Below are 26,674 nucleotides of genomic sequence, written 5' to 3' on the forward strand. Positions count from 1 at the left end.
TTCTCATTTAAAATTGATATAAGTTTTTAATTTTTTGTGTGATGCTGAATATAGAGTAGTAGCATGTAGATGGAGTGCAGATTATATACAAGCATGGGAGATTTGCCAGTGATACTTTTAGAACCGGACCGGAGATAAAACCGATTTTATGAGAAATTTATGACTTTCAACTGGTTTAATTTTACTTTTGATTTTATTAATTAAAAATTATATCATATAAATTTTTAAAAATAAAAATATAATGGCATATTTAAATAAATAATTATTATTAAACTTTGTTATGTAAAACAGACTTATAAATAATTAATATTCATGTAAGATCTAGAGGTAGCGTGTGTGAGAATTATTTATATCACATGGACCAAATATTTCAAGTATATCAAGTCAATATATATGTATCACATGCTATGCAAATGCATAATATTATATTGGTTTAATTGTAAAAAAATCACCAACTTTAGCGTTTTTTACATATTTAATATGAACTTTTAATTTTACCAATTTTGGAGATGAACTTTTGCATTTTTGCAATTAAAATATCAATTGAATTTTCGACTGCAAGCTAATTATGTGGACATCATCGGGAACGGTCATTGCCACCTAATAGATGCAACGTTTTGACGTAATTGCACGAAATATTACTAACTTTAGTGTTTTTTTTACATATTTAATATGAATTTTAAATTTTTTTGTCAAAATTAAAAGTTCATGATAAATATGAAAAAAATGCTAAACTTGATTTTTCGTGCAATTAAACCTATTATATATCAAAGACGTCCTAGCATGTATCATAACTTTTACACTTATTTTTTTTAAGATATAAAAATGTTCAATTTGATTATTTTACATAAAAAAATCAAATCTCAAAAATATTTCAAATACATCTAAAAAAACATTCATACACATCTCATAAATTAATATATAGTTGAAAGATAGTGTATCTAAACTGTTTATGAATGTATTGGAGATTTATTATAGATGTGTCAAATATATATCTGAGATATATCTCTATGGTAGTAAGGTATAATGCATTGTTGTGTTGACGCGTTATAGAAGCTAAAGCACTGACGCACTGATAAGGCAAATATAATCACGTAAGACCGATGCTCTGATGCGTTTTTAAGACTGATATGTCACACGTGCCATTTTTTTCATCGAAAGAGATAAAATATAAAGAGAAAAAGATAATCAGTGAAAAGAAATTGAAAGTTAACATTTTTTAAAATATTAAGCTTGTTTAGTAGTATATATTTGTTGTTTCTCTCTTTTCTCGTGCCAATTGAATGAATAATAATTAGTGAATTTAGTAAAATACTAATATTTGGAACTTGGTAGCTTCTTGTTTATCAATGTCCATAACGATGAAATTAGCTGACTTGCAAAAAAAAAAATCATATAGATTTCATGGATACAAAAAAAAAAAAGCTTGCCAAAGAGGTAACTTCAACACTTAAAAACTCCCATGGGTATATTATTTGAGTAATTAGAATGCATTTAAAAAAAAATGAAGCAACGAGACTTTTGCTTTTATTCTATAATATGAATTAATTCAATTTATTTGTAAATTAATAATTTGAATTACATCTAAAGTAGTTTTACACATGCACTGGAAACAGTAATTTGACATTAATATCAGCAGAAATTACCACTTATTTATTTAAAAGTAAGCTATAAGAGAAAGGAATGGAGAAATAACATATATTTGATAAAAGAAACCTACATAAATTTGCATCAGAAACTAGCAAGTTGCTAATAAACTGAGCTTGAAATTGACAGCATAACATAGCCAAGCTCTTGAAGTGATGAAAAGAAAAGATAGAATCCATGCGAGGCAAAGGTCGTTTTTTTCCCTAACTGTGATATTACCAGTCTATTAATACATAAAACATACCAAAACCGGGGAGGACGTAAGAGACGGTGGGCAATTACATAAACAGAATCCAACAATTAGACATCCACAATAATCCAAGAAACCAATACCAAACCACCTGATGCTTCACAGGGATCCTAATTACTCTGTTAGGGCAATAATTGAGCTTCTCTAAGAGCAACGGAAAGATAAAACGGAGAATAGAGGTAGAGCAGAGGCTGTTAACTCCTTGTACCCATTTCAAATCACAATATGGAGCACGCCTTTTGCGCTTTGCTCTTCTTTTTCTTCTGCTTTGGTGGTTGAAGGACTACTCTGATGGCTGCATCGAACACCGCCTTCACATTCTACAGAAAGAATGATCCCAAATATACGTGTTGAAAATAACCTGACATCAATTAACATACAATAAAACAAATATGCTGTGAAGTTTGTAATAACCTGCTGCGTTTTAGAACTGCATTCTATGTAAGCAGGTGCGCCGATCAGCTTCCTCAGTTCCTCTCCCTGTTACATAAGGGAAGAACTCGTTTTTATAGAGAAAAAAGGCATAATAATTCAGGTTTATTTCCAATAGAGCACAGATAGTAATAGTATTTATGGTAACACGAGACATGTCTTTACCTGAGCTGTAGTGATAGGCACAGCACCAGGGTGATCTATAAAGAATTGCTTGTCATCCCGGAGATCTGACTCATTGGAAATTACAAGAAAAGGAATAATGTCAAAAAGATCAGCTGTAACTTCCATCCTGAATAGAAGGTCCCATGACCAAACAAGCAGGTGACGAAATGACAATAATAAACTAGAGTTATCAGCTGATGCTTTCATGTTACAAGTAAAAGAGCTTATACAATCTAAACTTTAGTAAGAAATTTGCAAGGCTGCAGTAGACAAACAGGATCCAAAAACAGAGTGACCAAGGCAATTCTGACACATAGATGCATCTACAGAACAGGTTTATAGACCCTATAAAGTTTTTTGTTCTAAGGCAGTTTAACACATTTGCTTCAACTTGATCAGGATTATACCCACGGATCAGAAATGTCTTCACAACTTAGCCTCAAAATTCGGAGCAAACTATCTTAAATTGACAATGAGAACTCACTCAGTCGACAACATAAAAAAATGGACGACTGAATGAACAATTCTAAATCAGTTACTCTGCAGACGGGACATCACCATGTTAATGGCAAGTACGCAGCAATGATTATTAAATGTAGAACAATGAATAGCCTACTCAGAAACTATTTAAGAGCAATAAAATAAGCAAATGGAGCATGAGATTACTAAACCTTCAGATGATCTCAGACTAAAGCTAATTATAGAACACTTTTGATTTCTGACAATGAGAATCATGCAAAATAGCAGCGGAGAAGACATAGTAAACACAATTTACACTTTTTCTATAGCTCCCTAAAGTTAAGACTAGCATTTTTAATACAAAAATATCAAGAGTAAAAAAGAAAATTTACCAAGCTTTGTTCCCACAAGAACAATTGGGACACCAGGTGCATAATGCTTCAACTCTGGAATCCACTGGAAATGGCACCAAATACAAAATGTTGTATTAGTTTTCTAATCTCCTAAAGGCCACTTAATAGTAAAATGAAGGTTACTAAATGATCATGCAAACAAAGTAATCTCAACCTTCTTAGAAACATTTTCGTAACTGGCCTTGCTTATGAGGGAAAACGCCAGTATGAAAACATCAGCTCCACGGTAACTTAAAGGTCTTAATCTATTGTAATCCTCTTGCCCTGTTTAAATGGCAACATACAAAGTCACTCATTACAAAGATTACATAAAGAAATCAACAAAACCAAGAGGTGTTGGAAATTACCAGCAGTATCCCATAATCCCAGGTTGACAGTGGCCCCATTGACAACCACATTTGCACTGAAATTGTCAAAAACAGTTGGCACATAATCCTGCTCCACACAGAAAAAGAACAGAAATGAATTAAGGCCACAGAACATTAATCAGCAAAACAATATTTATGTAATCAAGCAATTAAAAAAGAAAACATAAAATTTAAATTCCAGAACAGAACAGAACAAATAAAATTAATTGTACACTTGCCCTAATAAACAAATCGATAAATTCAAAAACTACGCGAAACAGCCAATTGCAAATGTGAAACTAATACATAAAACACATTAGGTTTTGCTTTCAATTTGCAGTTGTGTTGCCTTAATTTTTTCAAAAACCACCAGCAAATGCCACATTCTCAATCTCCTACCAAAATTAAGGAACATAAGACAAATCATACGGACAGAACAAATAATAAAAAGGAAAAAATTAAACACATTTCCAAATCAAGCAATCAAATTAAACATCGAGATTATTTAAATTGAACAATCAATCAATAACTGCTAATATACAAAAATTCTCCATAAGCTGATTTTGCATTTAAAATAAAAGAAGAGAAAAAATTACCGTGGGAAATGTATTGCTGGTGTAAGAAATCAAGAGACAGGTTTTACCAACGGCACCATCACCCACCGTCACGCACTTGATAAACCTCGACGCGCTCATTTCTCTTTTTATTTATTTTTTTTCCAAAAACTTTTCTAACTAAAGATTCTTGATCAATATTTGATTTAACCTAAAAAGGAAAATGAAAAGAAAAAAGAAACCCTCAGATCTTTCACCTGAGGACAGTAAAATTGATCAAAAGAAGAAACAATCAGAACGCCAATGCGGACACTGGTTGAGCTTGGATTTTGCTTGGTGTTGTTCAATACGCCATCTGTTCATCGAGAAGCGAAGAGAATAAAGTGAGAGCGAAACCCTAACCAAAGAAAAAAGAAGAAGAAAAGGAAAGAAAGAAGGAGATGGTAACTGAAAAGAGAGAAAATTAAGGGGGAAATTGAGAGAGGTAGTTTTGTGTGCTTGGCCGGCTTATTTTGCCGTTGAAGCGTTCGTTACACCTAAACCAATCTTCTCCAACTAACCTCCTCCGATTCTTTTGTTTCTTTTTTCCCTCTATTTTCTTTCCCCAAAACAAACTAATTTTAATAATAAGAAAATGGAACCTTTTCTTTTTATTTTTTACAGTATTTTTTCGCGCTATCTTTATTTTTTTTAATGGTGGTATTGTGCTATCTTGAAATGGAGCACTATTTTAAAAAAAAAATTATTCTTTGAAAGATTATATACTCCCTCCGTCGATAAAAACAAGTAAAATAAAATTTATATAAAAATTAAAAATAATAATTAAAATATTTATATTTTATTAACTTCTAATAATAATTTATATTGGAAGTTAATAAAAAAAATTCTAATAATAATCTTAGTTTAGATATTATTAATTTATATTATAAAAAAGTAATTATTGTGTATTTTAAAAAACATGAGTTTGTTATTAATTCTTGAATTGTATAAAGTGATAATTATATAATAATAATTTATTAAATATAATAAAAATGGTTGAAATTAATGAAGTTAATATTGGTATTTTATGTTGAGTATTCAAATTAATATTGTCTATATTTTAGGACGCTCAAAATAGTCATTTTATCTATCTTTATGCAATGGATGGAGTATGTTATTTTAATAATTTATGAAGATAATATATTGATTTTATAAAGACACTAAGTTTTAGAAGAAATTTTTTCAGATAATCTGTTTTTAAAATTTATTTACTGCGGTCCCTGATTTTTAGACCCTTTCCATCTCATATCTTTTACTTATCGATTTTTTTTAATTTTTTAATTTTAAAATATACCTTTATCTTTTTACATTTTATGTCCTTTTATAGATTAAAATCAATTTCTACTGGTGTTTTTTATAGTGTTTTTATAGTGTATTTCATGGTGTATTTTACAGTGTATTTATAATGTATTGTATGTTTTTTTAATATAAATACACCATAAAAATACAATAAAAATATAAATTAATGCGTTGTGTATGAAATCAGTAGCAAAAACACCATAAAGAGAACGAGAAACCCACAAAAAAAATACCAATTTTCTTATGCTCGTACATCTGACAGGCGTTTGCTTCTTAAAGAGATATTTGAGAAGATATTAAGAGATAATTACAAATATTTGCAAGGAAGAAAAGAGATGCGGATATGAAAAAAAAAATTATGTTTCAATAAGTGAAACCTTAATTAAAAGAGTTATTTTTATAAATAAAAGCAGATATAGAATAACGGAGAAATTACTAAATCATGGAAAAATATTATAATTACTTTTTAAAAGTAGAATAGTTTTTAAATAATTTTAAATTTATGGGCCATAGTATAATCTAAATTAAATATATCATCGGCAATTTAAATAACTTTTTATAGAAAACTTAAAAAATATAATTTCTAAATGAAATTTTAGATGAATAATTAATTACAAATAAATTTCATAAAACTTGATAAAATTCATTTCAACCAAATACACCATATCCATACATGACAACTTCTATAATTACACAACCAATTCAATCCAATCCAAACTCGAAACTCGTTTAAGGAGATTAAAATACAAATTCAGAGAACTACAAAGAAAGTTTATTAATAAGAGCCAAAGCATTGCTAGTGATTCTTGCAACATTCAACATGCTCTTCTTCAACATATTCTTAACCGACGAACTCACCTTAGTTTCATCAACACCGTCACTACATGTATCTTCATTAGTCAGAGCAGCACTGACCCAAGTTTGAATATTCGATATCTGAAATCTTATATCAGAATTATTCAAATATAGACTCCCAAAAGCATCAAATGATTGTTTAAGTTCATCGATGGTATCTCCGATTTGTTCTACGCAATCTTTAATTACTGCAGCTTCGGCCTTGCTCAGTCCCGTCCGATTCGACAGAAGAGTTACTAAAGAAGATGCGTTGTATGCAACTGTTAATGATACGTTTAATGCAGTGCTGCAGAGGTTTAGGTCACTGGTTTTGATTATGGAAATGTAAGAGGAAAGGGAGCTGTAGCAGATTTTTGGGTATGTGGTAGAATTGCAGGCTGTTTTCAGGTACTTTTTGTAGATACTGTTCGGAGATTTGGTGGCCGCCGCCGTGAAGGTGGATGACGACAGGGTCGAAGACGGTGGTGGTGATGATGAGGATGATATGAATAGAAGAAAGATGATAGAAAATTTGAGAAGATAGGCTGTAGTTGTAGAATCCATGTCTTTTAGTTTTGCAATGATGGGTGCATGGAGAATTTTAATTTATAGGCAGAAGTATTGATTAGTTTATTATAAAGAAAAACAATATATGAAAGGCGTTATGTAATTTGATTTGATTTCGTGAGATCATATCATATGCATATATATGAATGATTAAACGTAAAGGAGGATGAATACAGACAATAGTGACTCAATAATTTGCATGCTAATTCACACATGTGAACCAATGTAGTTTAGAAACGGATTGACGATAATTTATAAAATTTAATTGTATGTCACTTTTATTATATTTAATTAAATTTTCGACTATTTGATAAAAAAATTTAAATTTTCAACATTATTAACTGTCGACTGATTTAGAGTATCTTATTTTATATTATTTCTCACAAATAAATCATGTATATCAGTTATACGTGATTTTACTCACGTGACAATCATTGAATGATGATCTTTTATTGTTTACGTAGAATATATATATGATGATCGCTTAATGACCACCTTATATTTATCAATAATATATGTTCAAATTTTAATTCTATCGACCTTTATAAAATTACAATAAATTATATAAAGTAATTTTATAATATTATCCATTTTATAAAAAAAAATGGATTCACCACCGTTAATTGTGTTGTGTTTTGGTGGCCGCCTGAGACAACAGATGAAGATATGGACAAAGACAGTGGATATAATGATGATTGTATTCACAGACAATGGTTATTTTTTTTATGTTTATGTTTCTCTAATTAATACGATTTAATTATAACAGGTGACCTTTCAATAGTCGACGTTACATGGAAAAACAATAATTTTAAGTGAGTCAGATGTATTTAAAATTAAAATAACACTTCCCAAAATCAAATTATAATTAATAAAAATATTACTAACAATTATTGAAAACAATAAAGAATCAATTTGGTTTGGAATCATTATGTAATTTGAAAAAAATAAAAAGATAACATTAATATGGCGTAGGCGAAAGCGAGACTGCGTGAAAAGGAAAAAACAGGAGAAAATGCGTGTAGATGTTACAGCAGCCAATTGAGTGTATAGTCTAAGCAAACAACATTCCATCTATAGTAATGTCTCAAGCTCCTAAAATGGACGGCTCATGATGACATTTTATATCAGCAATAACGATATTACATCTAAAATGATTATACATTAAGGTTTCTTCAACTTTAATTATATGACTTGTTTCCAAAATATTTTGGTTTGATTTTATGTATGCTATCTTTAGGACTGTATGCAGATAATTCTAATCAATGGATTCAAAATGAGTCGATCAAATCAAACTAAAAATCATGATGGAAATAATTAATGATTTATGTTTGATTTGGAAAATAAATTATATAATTATTGGTTTAGTTAGGGATTTATAAAATCTTAAACTAATTGAATCAAACCAAACCAAACAAAACCGATTTAAATATTAATACAAATCAATAATGCCAGGTTCATTTTATGACAATTTTTTTAATTAATATTGAGGTGTTATAATATACAATTTCTGATATTATTTTATATGTTAACCACTACTATAAATTAATTTACATGCTATTCTTATGATAATTAAATTAATTATTAGTTATTTGGATAATTGTTCAAGCTAGATTCCAAAAATTTATTTTAAAACCAACCCAGCTTAAATTTATTAATTTAATAAATCAATTTAATATATTAATGCTAAAAAATCAACTAATAAATTATATTAGTATATTTATTTTGGAGCAATGGATTAGACTAGACTTGAAAAATAATTTGGACTAGTTGAATTTAAGTTATTACAACTGGTACTAAAACTAGCTTCGTGTGTCATGTCTAGATGAGAAAGGAATACTGATGAATCTTGAGACCCATTGCAACGAAAATGTGAGGATGGTTTGAGAATTTTATGATACTTATAATGCAATAAATAAATTAACTTGAATTAACCATTTTAGGTTAGTGCATTAGGCGTGAAAGTTAATTTTTACAGGTTGAATTCATTATGTTGCAAAACAATATTCAATTGTTGATATTGCCTGATATTGCAAAATTGACAGTAAGAATCCAGAATTAGCATTCATACATCTCATAGTGTATAAAAACTGCAACTATACTATTGCTTCATTAATATTTTATTCCCTTGCGCAAACTCTCTGCGAGATTTCTGGCTACAAGGCAGTCTCAGCCCAAACCATGTTCTTTTCAGAATGGCATTTGCACAAACAATGGCAGAATCATATTAAATAAAAGGAAAGAAAAGGGACAAAAGAGAAGACAAATGATTGCTGACTGCAAAATGAAAACCGCATGGGAGGAATAAAAAGAATACCAAAAACAGGTAGGAGAACGACCAAAAAATAATCGCTCATTCGATCCACTTAGTTCTGCATCTTTGTGCAGAGAACTCTGCCTGCAGAATTCTATCGACACTGTCTTCCTACAGCAATTATCTGTATAAGAACTTGTTTCGTGTTCAACAAAATATACACAAGAACATTGTCAACAATCCACCAAAACCTCATCAATCCCGTTAGCCGTAATTTACAAGTAAGAAAATAAAAAATTTAATCCAAATCACTGTCTCATTTCAGGATAACTCTTTCAAATACAAAGTACTATCTCATAGCAGCTAACTAGACTTGGGTCGTGAAATAATTGCTGAACTTACAACTTCATAAATATAGGCAGGCTATGATGACCAAAGTGATGCATTAGTAGCCTGCCTAGACGTGAGTCGTGATATAATTGCTAAACTTACAACTTTATAAATATAGGCAGGCTACAATGACCAACGTGATGAATACTAGGAAGATCATATTACAAAATCAGATGAGTGATACAACAATTGAATGCAGTTTGGAACTAAAATTGCTTACAAAGGAATCATGACTTGCAAAACGCCCGGAGTGTGTCATCAAGGGCTTTTCTATCATAATCACCAGTGAATACACAGTTACCAAGAGGTCCTTTCAGTAAGATAAGCCTTAGCAATCCATCAGCTACCTTCTTATCAACCTGCCACAACATGAAAATACAAACACCTCAATGTTGAGAGAAAATATATTGTGTTTTCAAGAGTAGCAGCAGTTATATCTCTTACCGCCATGACAGACTTGAACATTTCCACAGTCATGCTTTCCGGTGGGGACGTGGGGACGTTTGCCTGTCTTAAAATTTTGTCAACTCGCTTCACAATAGAATCATCAATCCAACCAAGGCGGTATGACATGTCAACAGCCATGACCTGAACATCATCAAATACCAAACAAGCAGGATCGCCACATTACAGATGGTCTAAAGGAATAACAAGAACACATGATTAAGCAGATGAAATACCATTCCGGCTGCAACAGCTTCTCCATGGAGCCATTCACCGTATCCAAGACCAGTCTCTATGGCCTGACATGCACATGTGAAAAATAGCAGTCAATAACTCATTTCCAAATGAAGAATGATTAATTAGGGTAACACATGTCTTGTACACTAGCAAGCTCAAACAAAATTCAAATAATCACAATGCTGATACAAAAGCAATAAATATCAACTGGAGGAGAACAACTCAATAAGTTAGTTGACAAGTCAAAAATAATATTGTGAAGCGTATGCACTGAAAAATAAGAAAGACAGTAATCAATGAGCACATCATCGGTGAGTCTTAATTAAGATAATTACATAATATGCATGCACGTGACTGCTTTAAGAGTTGAAACATTACTTGACCACTGTGTACTACCGAATCCCTCTGTTCCTTAGTTTTGACATTATTAATAATGAAAAAGAATACAATGCAAGCCTATATATACATTAATAACATTGACAAGTATAAGCAAAGCAGTAAAATTCACCCTTATCTCTCTCACACACACTGTCAATCCAAATAGTAAAATGCTTACATGACCAAAAGTGTGACCCAAGTTCAATGTTGCCCTCAGTCCACTTTCCTTCTCATCCAATGATACAACCTCAGCTTTATTCTCACAAGACCGCTTTATGGCATACGCCAATGCGCTGGGATCCCTGGAACGTGCAAATCCCAAAATAAAACATTTGAGAAACTGAATTATCCATGAGAATGGCGACGCTGTAAAAGATGATATTATGTTCATTTTTCATTGTGAAGGCAAGACGATCATGTTAAAGAGCGTATACAGCAAGATGATTTTATCTTCAATAAGTGTTCAACTAGGAAAAACAATACTTCAATTTGCTGGGTCTACACTCTACAATAAAAATCAAGTTTCTTTTTGACAAATAGCTAATACCTTAACATTAATTTTTGCATATTCTTCTCCTGCCATTCAAAAAATTCAGGATCTCTGATAAGCCCATACTTTACAACCTCGGCAAGACCGGATGCCAGTTCCCTATCTGGCAATGTGTTTAGCGTGTCAGTGTCTACGAGCACACACTGAGGCTGGTAAAATGCTCCAATTAGGTTCTTTCCAAGGGGATGATTTATCCCAGTTTTCCCTCCAACAGAAGAATCCACCTGAAACAAAATCAACAATTTCCATGTAAGAAAACACCTTAGATGAATTATCAAAATTCACAAAAGGGCTGAAAAGAAGATAGCTAAAAGCCAAACGGATATCTGCATCACCTGTGCCATAACAGTAGTAGGAATTTGGATGAAGTTAACACCACGAAGATAGGAAGCAGCTGCATAACCACACATATCACCAATAACACCACCTCCGAGAGCAACAAATGTACACCTTCTATCCAGTCTCGATTCAATAGCTTTATCAAATATCTTCGTTAGAACTTCCTATCAAAACGCAACAATCAAACATATCACCAGTTCTATCCGAGTAGCATAAAACATAACCACAACACAAAAACTAAACATTAAAAGATCAGATTCTACAACACTCACATACCATGTTCTTGTACTTCTCACCATCAGGCAAAACAACACTCTCAACAGAAACATTCGGGTTGTCTCTGGTTAATGCATCAACCACTTTATCAAGATACAATGGTGCTACTGTTGTATTAGTTACCACAAGCACTTTCTTCCCATGTACATGTCTAATTACAAAAATCAAACAGAAAAACACAGCAACTGAATCATAATATGCAATGACAAAAATCAAGCAAAAAGAAGGAACAATTCATTTACCTTTGAAGCAATTCGGGTTGATTAAGAAGTCCGGATCCAATATAAATCGGGTAACTCCGATCACCCAAGTGGACTTCAACAATTGTAGGAGCTGGTTTAGAGGTTGCTTCCTCACCAACTGATTGATCCATAACCTGAGCAGAAGAGCTAGCAAAGAGCTTGAATTTCGATGTCTTAATCCGGTTCAAATTCAAACCCGGAAGGCGGACCCGTTGAGATTGGAGCGATATGGAATTTGGGTTGTTGAACCGAAGGTAGAAATGGGTCAAGCTTTTAGGGTTGAAAGAGGAAGTGTTGGCGTTTGCAGTAGAGAGAGAGAGGGAGAATGGGTTGGAAGTGGATGCCATGGAGAGCTGATAATTAGCGACGAAGGGAGAGGGATTGTAAATTTAGGGTTGAAATTAAAATGGTTGTCGCGGAAAGTTATGGAGTTGGTAAGCATGTTTGGTTTGAAGAAGGGAAGAAAGGAGAAAGATGGGGGTAGGTGAAGGAAAGGCTAGTGGTGAACGTTGATGGACGTTCTACTTGACCCGCACCTGCAGATCCGGATTCATTTTATTAATTGCTGGTGACCCGGCTCAACCAAATGGTTCATTTCTTTTTTTTGGTATTTTAGACATGGCTTAATGTCTTAAAAAAAAACCCGACCTTCCATTCCTTTTTCAATCCTATCCTGACGTTGCAAATTTGTCAATTCTACCCTATTTTGTATTTTTTCATTTCAATTGTACCCTAAAGCATAAAATTGATCATTTTTTATTTGACAAAAATTCTCTAAATTGACCCTTTTTGCATTAGATTAACTTTTTATATTAAATTGATCATTTTTAAAAAGAAATTATTGAATTTTTATCGAATATATAAAGGTCAATTTTATGCTTAAGGGTACAATTGAAATGAAAAATGCAAAATGGGTAAAATTGACAATTTTTCAACGTCAGGGTAGGATTGAAAAGAGGATGAAAGATCGAGTTTTTTTAAGACATTAAGTTTTTAGATATTAACTATTTCTAAAAGGGTGATGCTATCCGGATAGAATCTATCCGGATAGAAAACCTTTTTTATTTTAATTAATTATTTAATTAAAAATCATTTACTTTTTTAACCTTTTATAATTTTTTTAACCACTAGTTATTATTATTTACTTTTAGTATTTTATATCTCCACAGCTTATCCAAAAAAGGAAGTTATTTTGATGAAATCCTAACCAGAAACTCAAACACATTGTTTTAAAATAATTCAAAACTATTACTATAAACTCTGAAAGCATTTATTTTTCTATTTTAGGTGAAAGTGGTGTCATATTTACAGAACATGGTGTTATATTTACAGTTTATGCTGAATTCATTGAAAATTATGTAAAATTAAATGAAATGAGTTGAATTGACATCAAAATGAAAGTAAATAAAATTAAATTACTTGAAATGAACCGGTACCAAAGTAATAAAATAATAAAACATGAGATATTTGTTTGATACGCAAAAATGAGTAGCTATTTTTGTTGATTCTTTTCTTTTTCAAATTTATTCTACTAATAATTGTGTTTGCAGCGGTCTAAAACGTGCCGAGTACGAAGACCCCAATAAAATTGGTACGAAAAATTGAATTTATAGCAATTTTAAATAAAAATATATTTGTAAGTATACTCGTCATATTGAATTGGACAATTTGAATTGACCAGGGGCAGAACTAGTTATTGAATCTATCCAACCAGTAATTGGGCCATGAACCGAGTTCAATTTTAAATTTTTAAAAAAATATTTATTCAATCAATTCAACCTGCGGTTAAACCACTTGAACTGTGAGCTAGTGGCAACACAAGATTTGATTTCAAGATACTGCTTTAAACTATTTTTTTTATTATTAGCGCATACTTTCTTTGTGTCGAATTACGTTTCAAATTGAATTGGACAATTTGAATTATATCATATTGAATTGTGTCGAGTTGGATCATATTGAATTGGACAATTTGAATTAGATCATATTGAATTGTGTCGAGTTAGATCATATTGAATTGGACAATTTGAATTGACCAGGGGCAGAACTAGTTATTGAATCTATCCAACCAGTGATTGGGCCATGAACCGAGTTCAATTTTAATTTTTTTAAAAAACATTTATTCAATCAATTCAACATGCGGTTAAACCACTTGAACTGAGAGTTAGTGGCAATACAATATTTGATTTCAAGATACTGCTTTAAACTAATATTTTTCATTAGCGTATACTTCCTCTGTGTCGAATTACGTTTCAAATTATAAACCGTCTTTTGGTTTTGATAAACAATTTAAAGATTAAAAATTTGTTTACCTCTAATAAATATATACATATCCCCAAAAAATTAATCGTTTCATATTTCAAATTTAAATTTTATTTGATGTTAATACAAAATAATTTGGACTAGACAAGTTATTTAATAAAAATAGTTATCTTATTTATTGTTTGGAATAAAATCATAACACATTGTTCATGTATATAGAAAATTATAAAATAAAATAAAATAAAAATAGATAAAAAATTAGATTACTAATTAAATTATAATTTGTTTAATTTATATGTTTGTCCAAATAATTACCGATTTGGAATGGAGAGAGTAATATTTATGTGTGTATGTGTGATTATATATATATATATATAAATAATTTAACTATTATATTATAATTAAATTTTGTTTTAAATTTCTAGTAATCTTAACTGAAGTGAACTTAATTAAACATCAATATTAAATTCTGATTAACCCATTAATAGATTTAATTAAACAAATTTAAGTATAATGTTTTTTACAGATTAGGCGGGTTAGATTAGACCGGTTAAACTCATTGAAGCTGCATTCGTGTATTTTAATTTACTATAACATGTAAAGCTTTCTAAAATAAAATTAAATAAATTAATATTAATTATATTTTGAAAGGTAATTCATAATGTAGTAGTATTTTTTTTTTAATATTCATTATTAAACTTTACTAAAATTATAGCATTTTAATGAAAAAAATATATGTCATTTAATAAATTAAAAGTACATTCTTATAATTTGTTATATTTAGGAGATGGTTTGACAGCCGGTTCAAGGACATGAACCGGCTATCAAACCAGAAGAGAAACCTGTACTCAATTCGTGCCATGGCATATCATGATTTCACTGCCAATAACATCACTGAACATTAACTTAACAGTTTTTTCATAAATATTAAATTAATTAGTAAATATTTTATTGTTTGTTATGTATGAGTTTGTTATGTGTTTGATTTTCAAAATACTAACTAATTCCAAAGTGTTATATTTATCTTATTTTGTTTCATTTGAATTCAAAATATTTATTTTTTACTGAAGGTTAAAGTTGTCTTTTAATTTTTATTTTTAAATAAAATTATTTAAATATCCTCCATATATATTTAAAAAGTACTAAAATAGGTCTTTCTATCCGGATAGATTCTATCCGGATAGCTTTTTCCTTTCTAAAAATAAAAACAAGCCTATAATTTAAGACGCTTAAATTATCATTTATTGAGGGAGTAGTTTTTTTGGTTCAAAAATATGGAACAATATTTTTTACTAGTTTTTAGGAGAGTATTCTATAATTTTCAATAGAATTGGTTGAACAGATCCATTTAAACAATGACGTAATGTCAATTTATTACGAAATTATGTCTACTTTTAAGACATCGGCTTTTTCCCGACTTCAATGAGGTCACAACACAAGTTCAAACAATAACACATAGATTTCACCTTGTAACCTGATAAATCGAGACAATGACTGATCGTTTACTAATCAATTTATTTAAAAGTTTAAATTGTAATCGCTCGTATTATCTTGATATCAACACCACTCAACCAAACCAAAGCTCACTATAATCAATATGAAATGATATACAAGCAAAGATAGTCTATTTTGTGAAGTGAGTTGGCGGACCATGATGCTGCTAACCTTTTCTGATGAGAGAAATAACAACGTTAACATGCTCAATTTCTTGTGTATCAGCTACCACGACTTCACGTAACTTGTGAATGAAAGGGTCCATAATTCCTTCCCCAAAATGGTTCCCAAACATTGATTCATGGACTGCTCGTATGGCCTTACCTAAATTCATGGCTGTTGTTGCCCTATCACACCTCATTCCTCCGTTAATATCATCCCATGTTATCATAAAACTTCCAAGTTTATCAATTGCAAATGATCCTTCCTTCACTATCTCCCTCTCAACCTCTTCTATGGATGCTTCATAGTATGGTGCATTGTATGTGTCTAACTTTTCTTCTTCAATCACCCCCTAAATTTCATGAAATCACTGCATATCAATCATCCAAATATGGTCCCAACGAAAAAAATCACCCAAACAAAAATGCTCTCCATTAATCGGATCGACTCTAAATTTTCGAGAGCGGTTCATGTTAATCGAGTCGAAGTTGAATTGGAGCTACTCAAGTCAACTGCCGAATCGAGTTTGAGCATTAAGATACTCGATTGGACAAGCTCGCAAACAAATACTCCCTCCGTCCAAATAGAGTTGTCCATTTTGAAAAAAAAAATTGTCTCAAAACTCTTGTCCACTTTTAAAGAGTAATTAACTTTTACACTCAATTCTTCTCTATTATCCTTATTTAAAATCCACTAATAAGTAAATTGAAAGTAAATTGCAAGTGAACCCTATATTAAATAGGGGTATGACAAAAAAAGTAAGAAATTTTTTATAAAAGTCATAAACAATAATTGTTTTTTTAAACTATGTGATAAAGGCAAAGTGGACAACTCTATTAGGACGGAGGGAGTATATTTGATTGAATTACTTTTTTATCCTTATATTATTATCATCATATATTCACAATTATACCATTATTTTTAAACCAAAATCTAATTTTTGAAGATAATCAAATCGAGCCGAATTTAGTTCCTTACTCATCGAGTTCTTTTTGAGTTTTAAATTTTTAAGTCAAGTCGAATTCGAACTTAATCGTCTGCCAACTAGACTCAAGCAATAATGGAGAAAAGAAGTTGTTGACAGAATATTTATAGATACCTCTTTAACTAAAGCTTGGAATGCATGTCCTATATAATCCCAAAGCAAACAACTTGAGTCTGTTGTTGGGTCTGCAACATTTCTTCCTGCAAATGCCAATACCATTCGTCCTCCTGCAACTATCTCCTTTGAACGCGCTTGCAGAAATGAAGAGAAATCAATTTCAAATTGATTCTGATAAGCTTTTATTACTGCTGGAGGACTTGTTTTAGAGATATAAATTTTTCCTTTATTTCTAAGTGGATTCGATTCGTCCTTCAGCTCAGAAGGCACCTGCACCATAAATTTCTTATATCAGAATAACAAATCTACATAGTGTCGCTTAAAAACTTAAATAGAATCAAAACCTTGTCCTATATTTAATTTGGTACCAAAACTGTATATCAAAGTGATAACAAAATGTTAATCTTAGTTTCAATCCATATGTACTTTAAACATTTAGATCAAAATAAATTGATGTGGAAACAGTGACAACAATATTCTAAGAATATATTACTCCGTAAAGAGCGTCACGTCAAAGTAGTAATTAATATGGTGAAAACGCGAACCTGTGAAAGCCAATGAAGACTGGCATTAGAGTGCACAAAATTGAGTGTGTTGGAAGGGAAAAGCCTGCCATAAAAAGAACCAGGAACACCAGAAACAGAACATGTATTAAAGTCTTGGCCATTCTCTTTTCTCATCTTCTCATGAAAAGCAGGCAGAGACTTAAAAATAGTGTTGAAATCATTTCCCGGAAGGTCATTCAAGAACACACAAAATTCTGGTGGTGATCGACCCGATTGAGAGCATCTGTTGGTGATGACACTTATGAAGTGAGTAACAGCAGAGAGAGAATTTGGACCTGAAGAACATCCAAGGTCAGCCATTGTAATCACCTCAGGCAAGTTCGTGTCACATAACGCTTCCACTGCTTCAACAAGTACAGGTAATCCCTTGGATAGTTGTGCTCTCTGCTCGAAACAAAGAAATACAAATGTTGCATCTTTATACAGATCCGGGGATACGGGACACTTGGACACAAACACGGTGAAACGATGTTAATTTAAGGTTTCCTATGTAAACAGATAAATTTTGTGTCCGAAACTGAAACGAGACGTGTTGCTTGAATGACTACCTACAGGAGTTAGATTAAATGCAGGCACTATGCTCCAATTGCAAATTTGAATGGGATGGACAATAATTCTCACTATTTATGTTATGTGGAAGAAATTACATAATTGCCCATTCTGATTCTCCATGGAAATCACTTCTTTCCCAATTTTCTTCAATTTCCATTTAGATTTCCCAATGAACCAATCAACATATAAAACAATCAATTCTTATTCCGATTAGAACCAATCAACAAATAAAATGGTTAGGTCATCGTTAACAGAAGTAGCATTTAAAGAAGCAGCCGAGTGAGGAAATAATTCTGAAAACTGAGGAAGATGATGCAAACCTGTGTTTTAGAGTTATTAGCATAGCTCTGCTCTCCAGTTCCTCCATTCATATGAAGGACTTGATCCAATTTCTTGTTCTCTTTCTCCATTTCCATTGCCATGTCTTTGCTGATCGAAGAACAGAGCTTGGCTTGTTAGATTCGTAGTCAATGACCTAGTTTTATACATCCATTTTATAGTTAAAAATTGAATTTGATCGGTAGCTTTAAAGCCATTTACTAACACAGACTTTTTGTCCTTTACTATAGGTTTGTACAGGAATCTATCATATTGTCTTTGAATAGAATCTTTCATTTTCTTGATGCATTTAACAAAATTTAGCCAAAACAATAATCAATCATCTTTACTTTACAGAAAGTGGGAGATTCTTATCTCCGGTCTTGTAAAAAAATCACAATCCAATAAATCAAGTGTTAGTAAAATAAAAAAATTATTAATTTTTTAACATTTGAATAGTTATGTACTTATGTACTCTTTTATGAATTAGTAATGAAATTATGAATTTTCAGATCAATCCATTTTATCATACTAGTTTCGCAATACGTGCTACGCACGTGGCTAATAATGTAACTCGTTAATTTATATGTTAGAAAATTTACGTGTAGATTTATGAATCATATATTTATATACATGTTATATATTGTTATAAAGCAATATAAATTTTGAAATTATTGTTTCATCGTATTGTATTAGTCCCATTTTTTAATTATCTTTTAAATTTTTTATTTTATTATAAGTGGTTATAATAAATATTTAATTTTATAATTATTTAATAAACATAAACTTATTCTGTCAAAAAAAACACCAACTTATTTAAATCAATGTTCATTTTTTTTCCAAGTAAAATTAATTTACTATTAATTTAGATCAAATTCACTATTTTTTTCATATCAATAGTATTATTATAAATAACTATAATATTTATATTATTTGAAATTTATGAATTACATATTTAGATCAAATTCACAACTTTCTCATCTCAATAGTATTATATATTTTTTAGTTTATAAATAATTTATTTTATGGTTAATTTGTAAATTATCATAAGACTTTAACTTAATATACCAATTATTAAAAAATAATATATTTATTATAAATTGTTATGTAAGTAGTAGTAGTGGTTTATGTATTTTGGTAATCTAACTATATTTTAATTTTAATGATGAAATAAATATTTATTTACCAAATTATTTCAAATTGACGCATTTTTACTTTTTACTTTAAAAAGGAAGGACCATAGTAGAACATATTAAATATGACTGCTTATCAAAAAAAAAATATGTTCTGTATTATTACATAAATAGTGGGCGAATAGCAGGCATAGTTAGTAATTACCTAAATAATAGTTGCTTTATCTAAGGAGTAGTAGTTTACTTTAATTAAACTTCTAATTGTATTATACCTAAATAATAGTTGCTTTATCTAAGGAGTAGTAGATTATTTTAATTAAACTTCTAATTATATTATCAAATAAATATTATAATTTTATAATTAAATAGTAAATGACTTATAAACCTTCAATTAAGCATCAATTAGTAATAAATTTAAAAGGGTGTTTTAGAAAATTTGCCTGTCCCCCCCCCCCTCCATCCGTACTTTTATATATAGTATAGATATAGATATAGATAAAATTATAAATATATTATTTTAAAATGTGATATATGACGTTAATACTTACAATGATTAATTATTTAAAATTATATTAATTAATGTTGATTAGTATGCTTTATTTTAAATAGTATTATAAATAATCACGTTATATGTCATAATATTAAATGATTTTATCTTCTATGATAAATTTAATTTGCCTAAAAATTCTCGAGTGAAATCATGCCATATTATGATCATTACTCATTCAATAAAGAAATAATTACTTAAAATCCACTAAATTCATGTCAAATTAAAAAGTCTTCTTTTGCTTTTGAAATTATTTATAGAAAATCTTTGTCATCTAAATTCACTGATATCTTCTTTTCAGTTAACTATGCTAGTCGAATTAGTCAAATGATTAAATTAATAAAAAAATTTGATTTTAATCATTAAATTTAGTTTTCTTTATTAATAACTTAGAAGTATCTGTAAAACAAATTCAAACGTTTCACTTTTATAGGATTTAATCTCAACGTTTAAAACGTCACGAAACAGGTCCCAATATTTTTTATTTTTACAATTTGTAGCGCCGACTGTTTTCCGGAAACTTTATACATACGCAGTGGCGGATCTAGAAAATTTATATGGTGGGGTCCATTTATATATTAAAAATTTAAATAATCAAATATATTTTTTAAAAAATTATTTAATATTAAATAATAAAATCATTTTTTTTCTTAATTTTATTGATGAATTTGTATAATTTTAAAATATTAAATATTGTTTCGTTGTTAAATATACATATACGTTATTAAATAGTATCATTCAATTTACTTCGTGATTATTATTAATTTAAAAGATAAGTAGATATATACTTTAAAAATTAATAGTATATTATTCAACTAGTATATATATATATATAACTTTAATAAATAATTTTATTTAATTATTCAACTAGTATATTTAACTTAATTAAAATAAAACATGAATCGTTTTAAAATTCAAATTTACCTTAGAAATATCATATGGAATTATTAAGTACAATCTAAAATTCTAAATAATTAGAATGTTTTGTTTATGTATAATTAGTTAGAATTTTAATTTGTACTTAATAATTTCATATAATATTTTTAAGGTAAAATTGAATTTTAAATAATTTATTTTTTGTTTTAATTAATATAGAATATAGTAGTTGAGTAGGTAAATGAGCTGGACAATAGCTTTTATTAGTTTATATTGAATTCAATGAAAAAGTCTGTAAATTGTTTTTAAATTTTGTTTAGAAGTATGGGTATTAGTAGTAGATTTTATTTAATTTCAAAAAGGTGGGGTCCATGGACCCCATCCTCTCCTATGTACATCCGCCCCTGTACATACGTGATAGCCATATTAAATACATGTATTGACATATTAAATCCCAACGTTTAAAATAAAATTCACATAAAATTCTAACCTTTCGTGTTTTTGCACTTTGTAACATAAAAAAAGAGATAGAACTGCCGAAAAACTGTTTGGGGCTACAAATTGCAAAAATAAAAAAAGGTTGGGATTTGTTTTATTAACGTTTTAAACGTTGAAATTAACTCGCTACAAAGATAAAACGTTGGGATTTGTTTTACCAATACCCAAAAATTTATAATAGAGGAATTTGCACAAAACACTCTGTTTTTAGATTTATTTGTTTTAAATACCTCAATTTTGAAAATTTATATTTTTACTCTCTTTTTGTAATGTTTATATCTCTACCTCAATTAGAAATTTTAACTTATTAGCATTTTTACTCCACTCATGTAAGACACATGTGCACTTTTATTTTTTTTATTTTTTTCTCTTTTTTCCTTTTCTCTCTCTTTTTTTCTCTTTCTTCTCTTCTCCCTCTTTCTTCTTCTTCCTTTCTCTGCAACTTTTTTTTTTTTTTTAATGAAATTTCTTAACAATTTCTATCCAAAAATTCAAGATGAAAAATTCATTATGAAAAATTCGACCTAATTCGTCCCAAGAAATAACGAAGTTTTCCGTCGTCGCCATCGCCATCATTAATTTTTTTTTCAGTATCTTTTTCATCATCTTCTTCTTCTTCTTCTTCTTCTTCTTCTTCTTCTTTCTATGTTGTTTTAATTGTAGTATCATTTTTTGGTATATTTTTCAATTTGTTTTTGAAAAAATCGTTTTTTCTTCATTAATGATGTTTTGACATAGTTTTCAAACGTTTTTAAATTAATTTTAGAAATTGTTGAAAACTGTTTTTTCGAATCTGTTTTATACTGTTTGAAACCTTTGTAAACGGTGTGAAACTGTTTTGTTGAAACTGTTATTTTTCGACTGTTTGAAAGTGTTTTTTAGAAACTGTTTTAGACTGTTTGAAACCTTTGTAAACGGTTTGAAACTGTTATTTTTGATACTGTTTGAAAGTGTTTTTAGAAACCGTTCTAAACTGTTTGAAACCTTTATAAACTGTTTGAAAAAATTTTAAATTGTTTGAAACTGTTTTTAGATAAAGGTTGCAAATTGTGTTTTATGAAATTGTTTGAAATCTTTATAAACTGTTTAAAACCATTGTAAACTGTTTGAAGTTGTTTATTTGAAAACTGTTTTGATACGCTTGTAAATTGTTTGAAACTATTGTATAATATTTTTAAAATAATAATAAATATGTCTTTTAAAAATTGCATGAAACTGTTAACATTTGAAACTGCATTTGAAACTGTATTTGAAACAGTTAGAAACCGTTTTTAATAGAATAAATAAATAAAAAAATATCAGTTTTCTATATTTTTGGAGAAATTTATGATCGTTGGATTTGAATTCCTAGTGAAATTTGAAGCGATTTGATTACGAATTAAAAATTCGAGCGGATTAGATTTGAAACTAGCAATAAAAATTTAACAAATAGGAATAAAATCACATAAATTAATTTTCTAAAATGTTATGAGCCGAAGATTAGACTCAATTTGTTGGTTTGTTATTTTTTTTAAAAAAAATATACTAAAAAAGATGAAGAAAAGAAGAAGAAGAAGAAGAAGAAGAAGACACTGTAAATAAGTGGAGTAATTTTTAGATATTAAAACAAATAGAGCAGGGTATAAAACTAATTGGATGATACGTGTAGGTAGGTAAATCAAGTTCAAATATTGTTGTAGGTAATTGCTAATTTTTTTCTTATTTAGGTATTTCTCTAATTCTCTCTTTATAATATCATAAAAATTCAAATAAACTTTCGTAAATAGTTACTATTATTTATTAAATTGTTAATCATATATTTATCTATATTTTTTATTAATTTTTTTTAAAAAATTAGAGATATTTATTTTGTAAAATCAGTGTTGTATTCTAAAGCAAAACTGTCATCAAATCACGAGAAGCTTCATATGGATTAAGATTTTTCTTGTAAAATTTAAATATGATTTCCATATCACTAAATTAAAATAAATATAACTTAATATAACATCATAATTTAATCAAGTAATTCATGCCAATATAATTTAATCAAAACTTTTCTTAGTTGGGTTTCGTTTGGGTCTGGTTCGTTTTACTGGATTTAGTGACTTTTCAGGTTGTCGCTATTGTTTTATCTTTATATTGTGTGATTATATTGTGTGATTGAATTACAATTTAATTTTATATGGGTTTGAATATTGATTCTTAATTTTCATGCTCTTTTTATTATTATTCCATGTTGGATGATTACTATAAGTTTCTAAACCACTTCCTTTTTGTCTTATAATCGATCATATTGGTAGTGGAACTAATGAAAACTTAAATCAGTTTGGAACCAAACAATTCCGAGTTTCGCGAACAAAGATGTGAAAGCCAAAAGCAGAGTGGAAACATTACTTAATTTATTGTACTTAATTTATCTACAAATGGAGAGTATTATATCTAATTTATCAAAATGTCTAAGAGTGAGTTATGTAACTTCGAGTAACAAGTTCAATGACCTGGACTGGTTGACCCTGTAATCAAAAAACAGACTCTGAAATAGTATAAAACTTAATACTGATTTTTATATTTATTAATGGAGCAAAGATTTAGTTGACAGAAAATATATACCTGTTGAACTGGAGCTTGGAATGCATGTCCAATATAATCCCAAAACAAACTGGTTGACTCTGTTGTTGGATTTGCGACATTTCTTCCTAAAAATGACAATACCATTCGTCCTCCTGGAACTACCTCCTTTGAACGTGCTTCCAGAAATGAAGAGAAATCTTTCTGAAATTGTTTCTGGTATGCTTTTATCACCGCTGCTGGACTTGTCTCCGAGATTGAAATCTTTCCTTTATTTATTAGCGGATCAGATTCGTCACTCATCTCCGGCGGTACCTGCAGCGAAAAAAACATATATCAGAATAATTGTAACTAATACAATATTGTATCCAACCCAGCTCCAAACCTGTGAAAGCCAATGAAGAGCAGAACTAGAGTGCACGAAATTCAAACTGTTGGAAGGGAAAAGCCTATGATGAAAAGAACCAGCAACACCATAAACATAACATGCACCAAATTCTTGTCCATTCTCTCTTCTCATCTTCTCATGAAAAGCAGGCAATGACTTAAAAGTTGTGTTGAAATCATGGCCTGGCAGATCATTCATGTACACACACAATTCCGGTGGCGATCGACCCGACTGAGAACACCTCTTGCATATGATATTTGTGAAGTGAGTTGCAGCGAAAAGAGAATTTGGACCTGAAGAACATCCAAGGTCTGCCATAGTCATTACTTCAGGCATGTTCTTGTCACATAAATCTTGCAGTGCTTCAACTAGTACAGGTGATGCCTTGGATAGTATTGCTTTCTGCAAATAAACAAAGAGCAAATTACTATGACATCCCTCATATTTGACATAATTCACACTTTAGTCCCTCTAATTGATATTTAATTTTTAACTTTTTTGTAATCATAAATTTATAACAGGGTTATTTAAGTCCTTAATTCTTACATTTATAGATTTAAGTACATCGTTTAAAATGTTGCATCACCCATCTCATCCAATTTTTGGGATTTTATAGCATATTTCTATTTTTCAGCGTCGTTTTATACATAATGACAACGTTTTAGTACAAATTTCACAGCTTTATATTTCGAAGAAAAGAGCTATGCGCTACACAATGCCAAGAATTGAAAGGATAGGATGTATGATGCAACATTTTGTCTGTTTGAATCGCTGCAAATGGAAAAGATCGGGATTTAATATGCAAATCAAATAAACTGTTATAATAAAATTCTAATACAATTATTTAAGATTTAAATTTTCTTAATACAAATAACCAAGTCGAGCTTAGTCCAGTTCAATTTTTAATTACCCTACTGTAATCGAATTTAAACTACTAAAAATAAACTCCATCCTATTCAATTTTGAGCTTCAAATTTGATTAGAGTTTAGCCAAGATTAACAATATTTCAACTCGACTCAGCTTAACAATCAATATTACGCTACTATTTAAATGTTGTAATGATTTTACAAGAGTTAGAACATATGAACTTATGAAGTTGAAACAGACCTGCACTTTTGAGTTATTAGCATAGCTCTGCTCTCCAGTACCTGCTTTCATATGAAGGAGCTGATGCATTTTCTTGTCATCATTCTCCATGTTTTTTTGCTGCCCTAAGATCAGATCTTGCCTAGTTAGACTTTTAGTCATCATTCACCTACTGACTACTTTTATACAACAATTTTTGAATTAAAAATTGAGACATTCTACAGCTGGAAGCAATTTATGCAGACATTATTTTTGGACAGTACCATCTTTTAATTTTTTTATGAAACATTTTAATAATTTAGCCAATATAATAATCAACCACATGCAGCCCGTGGTATGGAAGTATTTTTTTTTTTATCATCAAAATGGCATTGTATTAATTAGCAAAAGCTGGAGCGATATTTTCAATAATACAAACCCAAAATATAATTTGAAAAATCCTTCATAATCACTAAAACATCCTCAAAACGTCCATTTAGCAATTGAATGAGCGGTTTTATTATTCTCACGACGAGTAAAAACGAAACTTATACTGTTAAAACTCGTAATCAAATTATGAATATCATCAATCATCGAAATAGACATTTAGTTGGGGTGCGTGGAAACCAAAACAGACCGAAAAACTTAATAAATTTGAACCGACAATGTATTTTTTGGCACATTTATAAATTTTTGGTTTTACAATTCAATTTGAACAATTTTAAAATTAAAATAATTAAAAATTGGAAAAGCAATTAAATAATTACTTTATTGAAAAAATTAATAGAAATACATGTATGGGTACTTTATTGATAAATATTTAAAATTAATATGAATTATGGTAAGTTTGAGTTATATTTTTAATTATGGTAACATTCATATTTTATGTCTATTAATTAATATTTTTATTAAGTAATATTTAATATTATATTTAATTATGATATAAAAGGTGCAGCTATGTTCTTTAACTTTTAATAAAATGTATAACACTTAAAATAAATTAATACTCCTTCAGTTTCGAATTGATAAGTCATGCACTAATAATAAAACCAA

General features: G+C 29.5%; 4 protein-coding genes across 6 annotated transcripts; all 4 read right to left on the reverse strand.

Annotated features, from left to right (window-relative positions):
* Window positions 1-1,684: 1,684 nt before the first annotated feature.
* LOC126676854 (rac-like GTP-binding protein RHO1) lies at window positions 1,685-4,872 on the reverse strand. Of its 2 annotated transcripts, XM_050371166.2 has the most exons (8): window positions 4,716-4,872; window positions 4,310-4,622; window positions 3,714-3,801; window positions 3,521-3,630; window positions 3,346-3,409; window positions 2,495-2,559; window positions 2,312-2,377; window positions 1,685-2,217 (listed from the first exon to the last, which is right to left on the reverse strand). In XM_050371166.2, the coding sequence occupies exons 2-8, from the start codon at window positions 4,406-4,408 to the stop codon at window positions 2,116-2,118; spliced, it is 594 nt and encodes a 197-aa protein (XP_050227123.1). In that variant the 5' UTR covers window positions 4,409-4,622; window positions 4,716-4,872; the 3' UTR covers window positions 1,685-2,115. The 2 variants fall into 2 exon arrangements, with proteins under 2 accessions (XP_050227123.1, XP_050227122.1); XM_050371165.2 differs by having other exon boundaries at window positions 4,310-4,872.
* Window positions 4,873-6,227: 1,355 nt separating this feature from the next.
* LOC126676853 (pectinesterase inhibitor 4-like) lies at window positions 6,228-7,124 on the reverse strand. The gene has a single exon (XM_050371164.2). The coding sequence runs from the start codon at window positions 7,001-7,003 to the stop codon at window positions 6,365-6,367; it is 639 nt and encodes a 212-aa protein (XP_050227121.1). The 5' UTR covers window positions 7,004-7,124; the 3' UTR covers window positions 6,228-6,364.
* A 2,430-nt stretch (window positions 7,125-9,554) lies between these two features.
* Window positions 9,555-12,634, reverse strand: LOC126676848 (3-dehydroquinate synthase, chloroplastic). Its single transcript, XM_050371157.2, has 8 exons — window positions 12,114-12,634; window positions 11,872-12,022; window positions 11,592-11,759; window positions 11,254-11,480; window positions 10,885-11,008; window positions 10,328-10,390; window positions 10,092-10,235; window positions 9,555-10,006 (listed from the first exon to the last, which is right to left on the reverse strand). Exons 1-8 carry the CDS (start codon window positions 12,458-12,460, stop codon window positions 9,875-9,877), a joined length of 1,356 nt encoding a protein of 451 aa, XP_050227114.1. The 5' UTR covers window positions 12,461-12,634; the 3' UTR covers window positions 9,555-9,874.
* A 3,178-nt stretch (window positions 12,635-15,812) lies between these two features.
* LOC126676849 (probable methyltransferase TCM_000168) lies at window positions 15,813-25,858 on the reverse strand. 2 transcript variants are annotated; one of them, XM_050371159.2, is made up of 4 exons: window positions 25,664-25,858; window positions 24,553-24,957; window positions 24,210-24,482; window positions 15,813-16,380 (listed from the first exon to the last, which is right to left on the reverse strand). In XM_050371159.2, exons 1-4 carry the CDS (start codon window positions 25,805-25,807, stop codon window positions 16,033-16,035), a joined length of 1,170 nt encoding a protein of 389 aa, XP_050227116.1. In that variant the 5' UTR covers window positions 25,808-25,858; the 3' UTR covers window positions 15,813-16,032. The 2 variants fall into 2 exon arrangements, with proteins under 2 accessions (XP_050227116.1, XP_050227117.1); XM_050371160.2 differs by lacking the exons at window positions 24,210-24,482; window positions 24,553-24,957; window positions 25,664-25,858 and adding exons at window positions 17,128-17,400; window positions 17,676-18,080; window positions 18,569-18,853.
* Window positions 25,859-26,674: the final 816 nt, after the last annotated feature.

This window comes from Mercurialis annua, linkage group LG4, assembly GCF_937616625.2.
Source record: "Mercurialis annua linkage group LG4, ddMerAnnu1.2, whole genome shotgun sequence".
Lineage (NCBI taxonomy): Eukaryota > Viridiplantae > Streptophyta > Magnoliopsida > Malpighiales > Euphorbiaceae > Mercurialis > Mercurialis annua.

What these genes read in the sequence shown, in the direction of transcription:
- LOC126676854 (XM_050371166.2), bottom strand. Translation starts at nt 4,408, where the DNA reads ATGAGCGCGTCGAGGTTTATCAAGTGCGTGACGGTGGGTGATGGTGCC. An exon ending in CCAGCAATACATTTCCCACG is followed by an intron (nt 3,802 to 4,309) that starts GTAATTTTTTCT and finishes TGTGTGGAGCAG; the next exon opens with GATTATGTGCCAACTGTTTT. An exon ending in ACGAAAATGTTTCTAAGAAG is followed by an intron (nt 3,410 to 3,520) that starts GTTGAGATTACT and finishes TGCCATTTCCAG; the next exon opens with TGGATTCCAGAGTTGAAGCA.
- LOC126676853 (XM_050371164.2), bottom strand. Translation starts at nt 7,003, where the DNA reads ATGGATTCTACAACTACAGCCTATCTTCTCAAATTTTCTATCATCTTT.
- LOC126676848 (XM_050371157.2), bottom strand. Translation starts at nt 12,460, where the DNA reads ATGGCATCCACTTCCAACCCATTCTCCCTCTCTCTCTCTACTGCAAAC. An exon ending in GTGAGAAGTACAAGAACATG is followed by an intron (nt 11,760 to 11,871) that starts GTATGTGAGTGT and finishes GCGTTTTGATAG; the next exon opens with GAAGTTCTAACGAAGATATT. An exon ending in AAGCTGTTGCAGCCGGAATG is followed by an intron (nt 10,236 to 10,327) that starts GTATTTCATCTG and finishes GATGATGTTCAG; the next exon opens with GTCATGGCTGTTGACATGTC.
- LOC126676849 (XM_050371159.2), bottom strand. Translation starts at nt 25,807, where the DNA reads ATGATGACTAAAAGTCTAACTAGGCAAGATCTGATCTTAGGGCAGCAA. An exon ending in CTAATAACTCAAAAGTGCAG is followed by an intron (nt 24,958 to 25,663) that starts GTCTGTTTCAAC and finishes GTTTATTTGCAG; the next exon opens with AAAGCAATACTATCCAAGGC. An exon ending in TCCAAGCTCCAGTTCAACAG is followed by an intron (nt 16,381 to 24,209) that starts GTATATATTTTC and finishes CATGAAATTTAG; the next exon opens with GGGGTGATTGAAGAAGAAAA.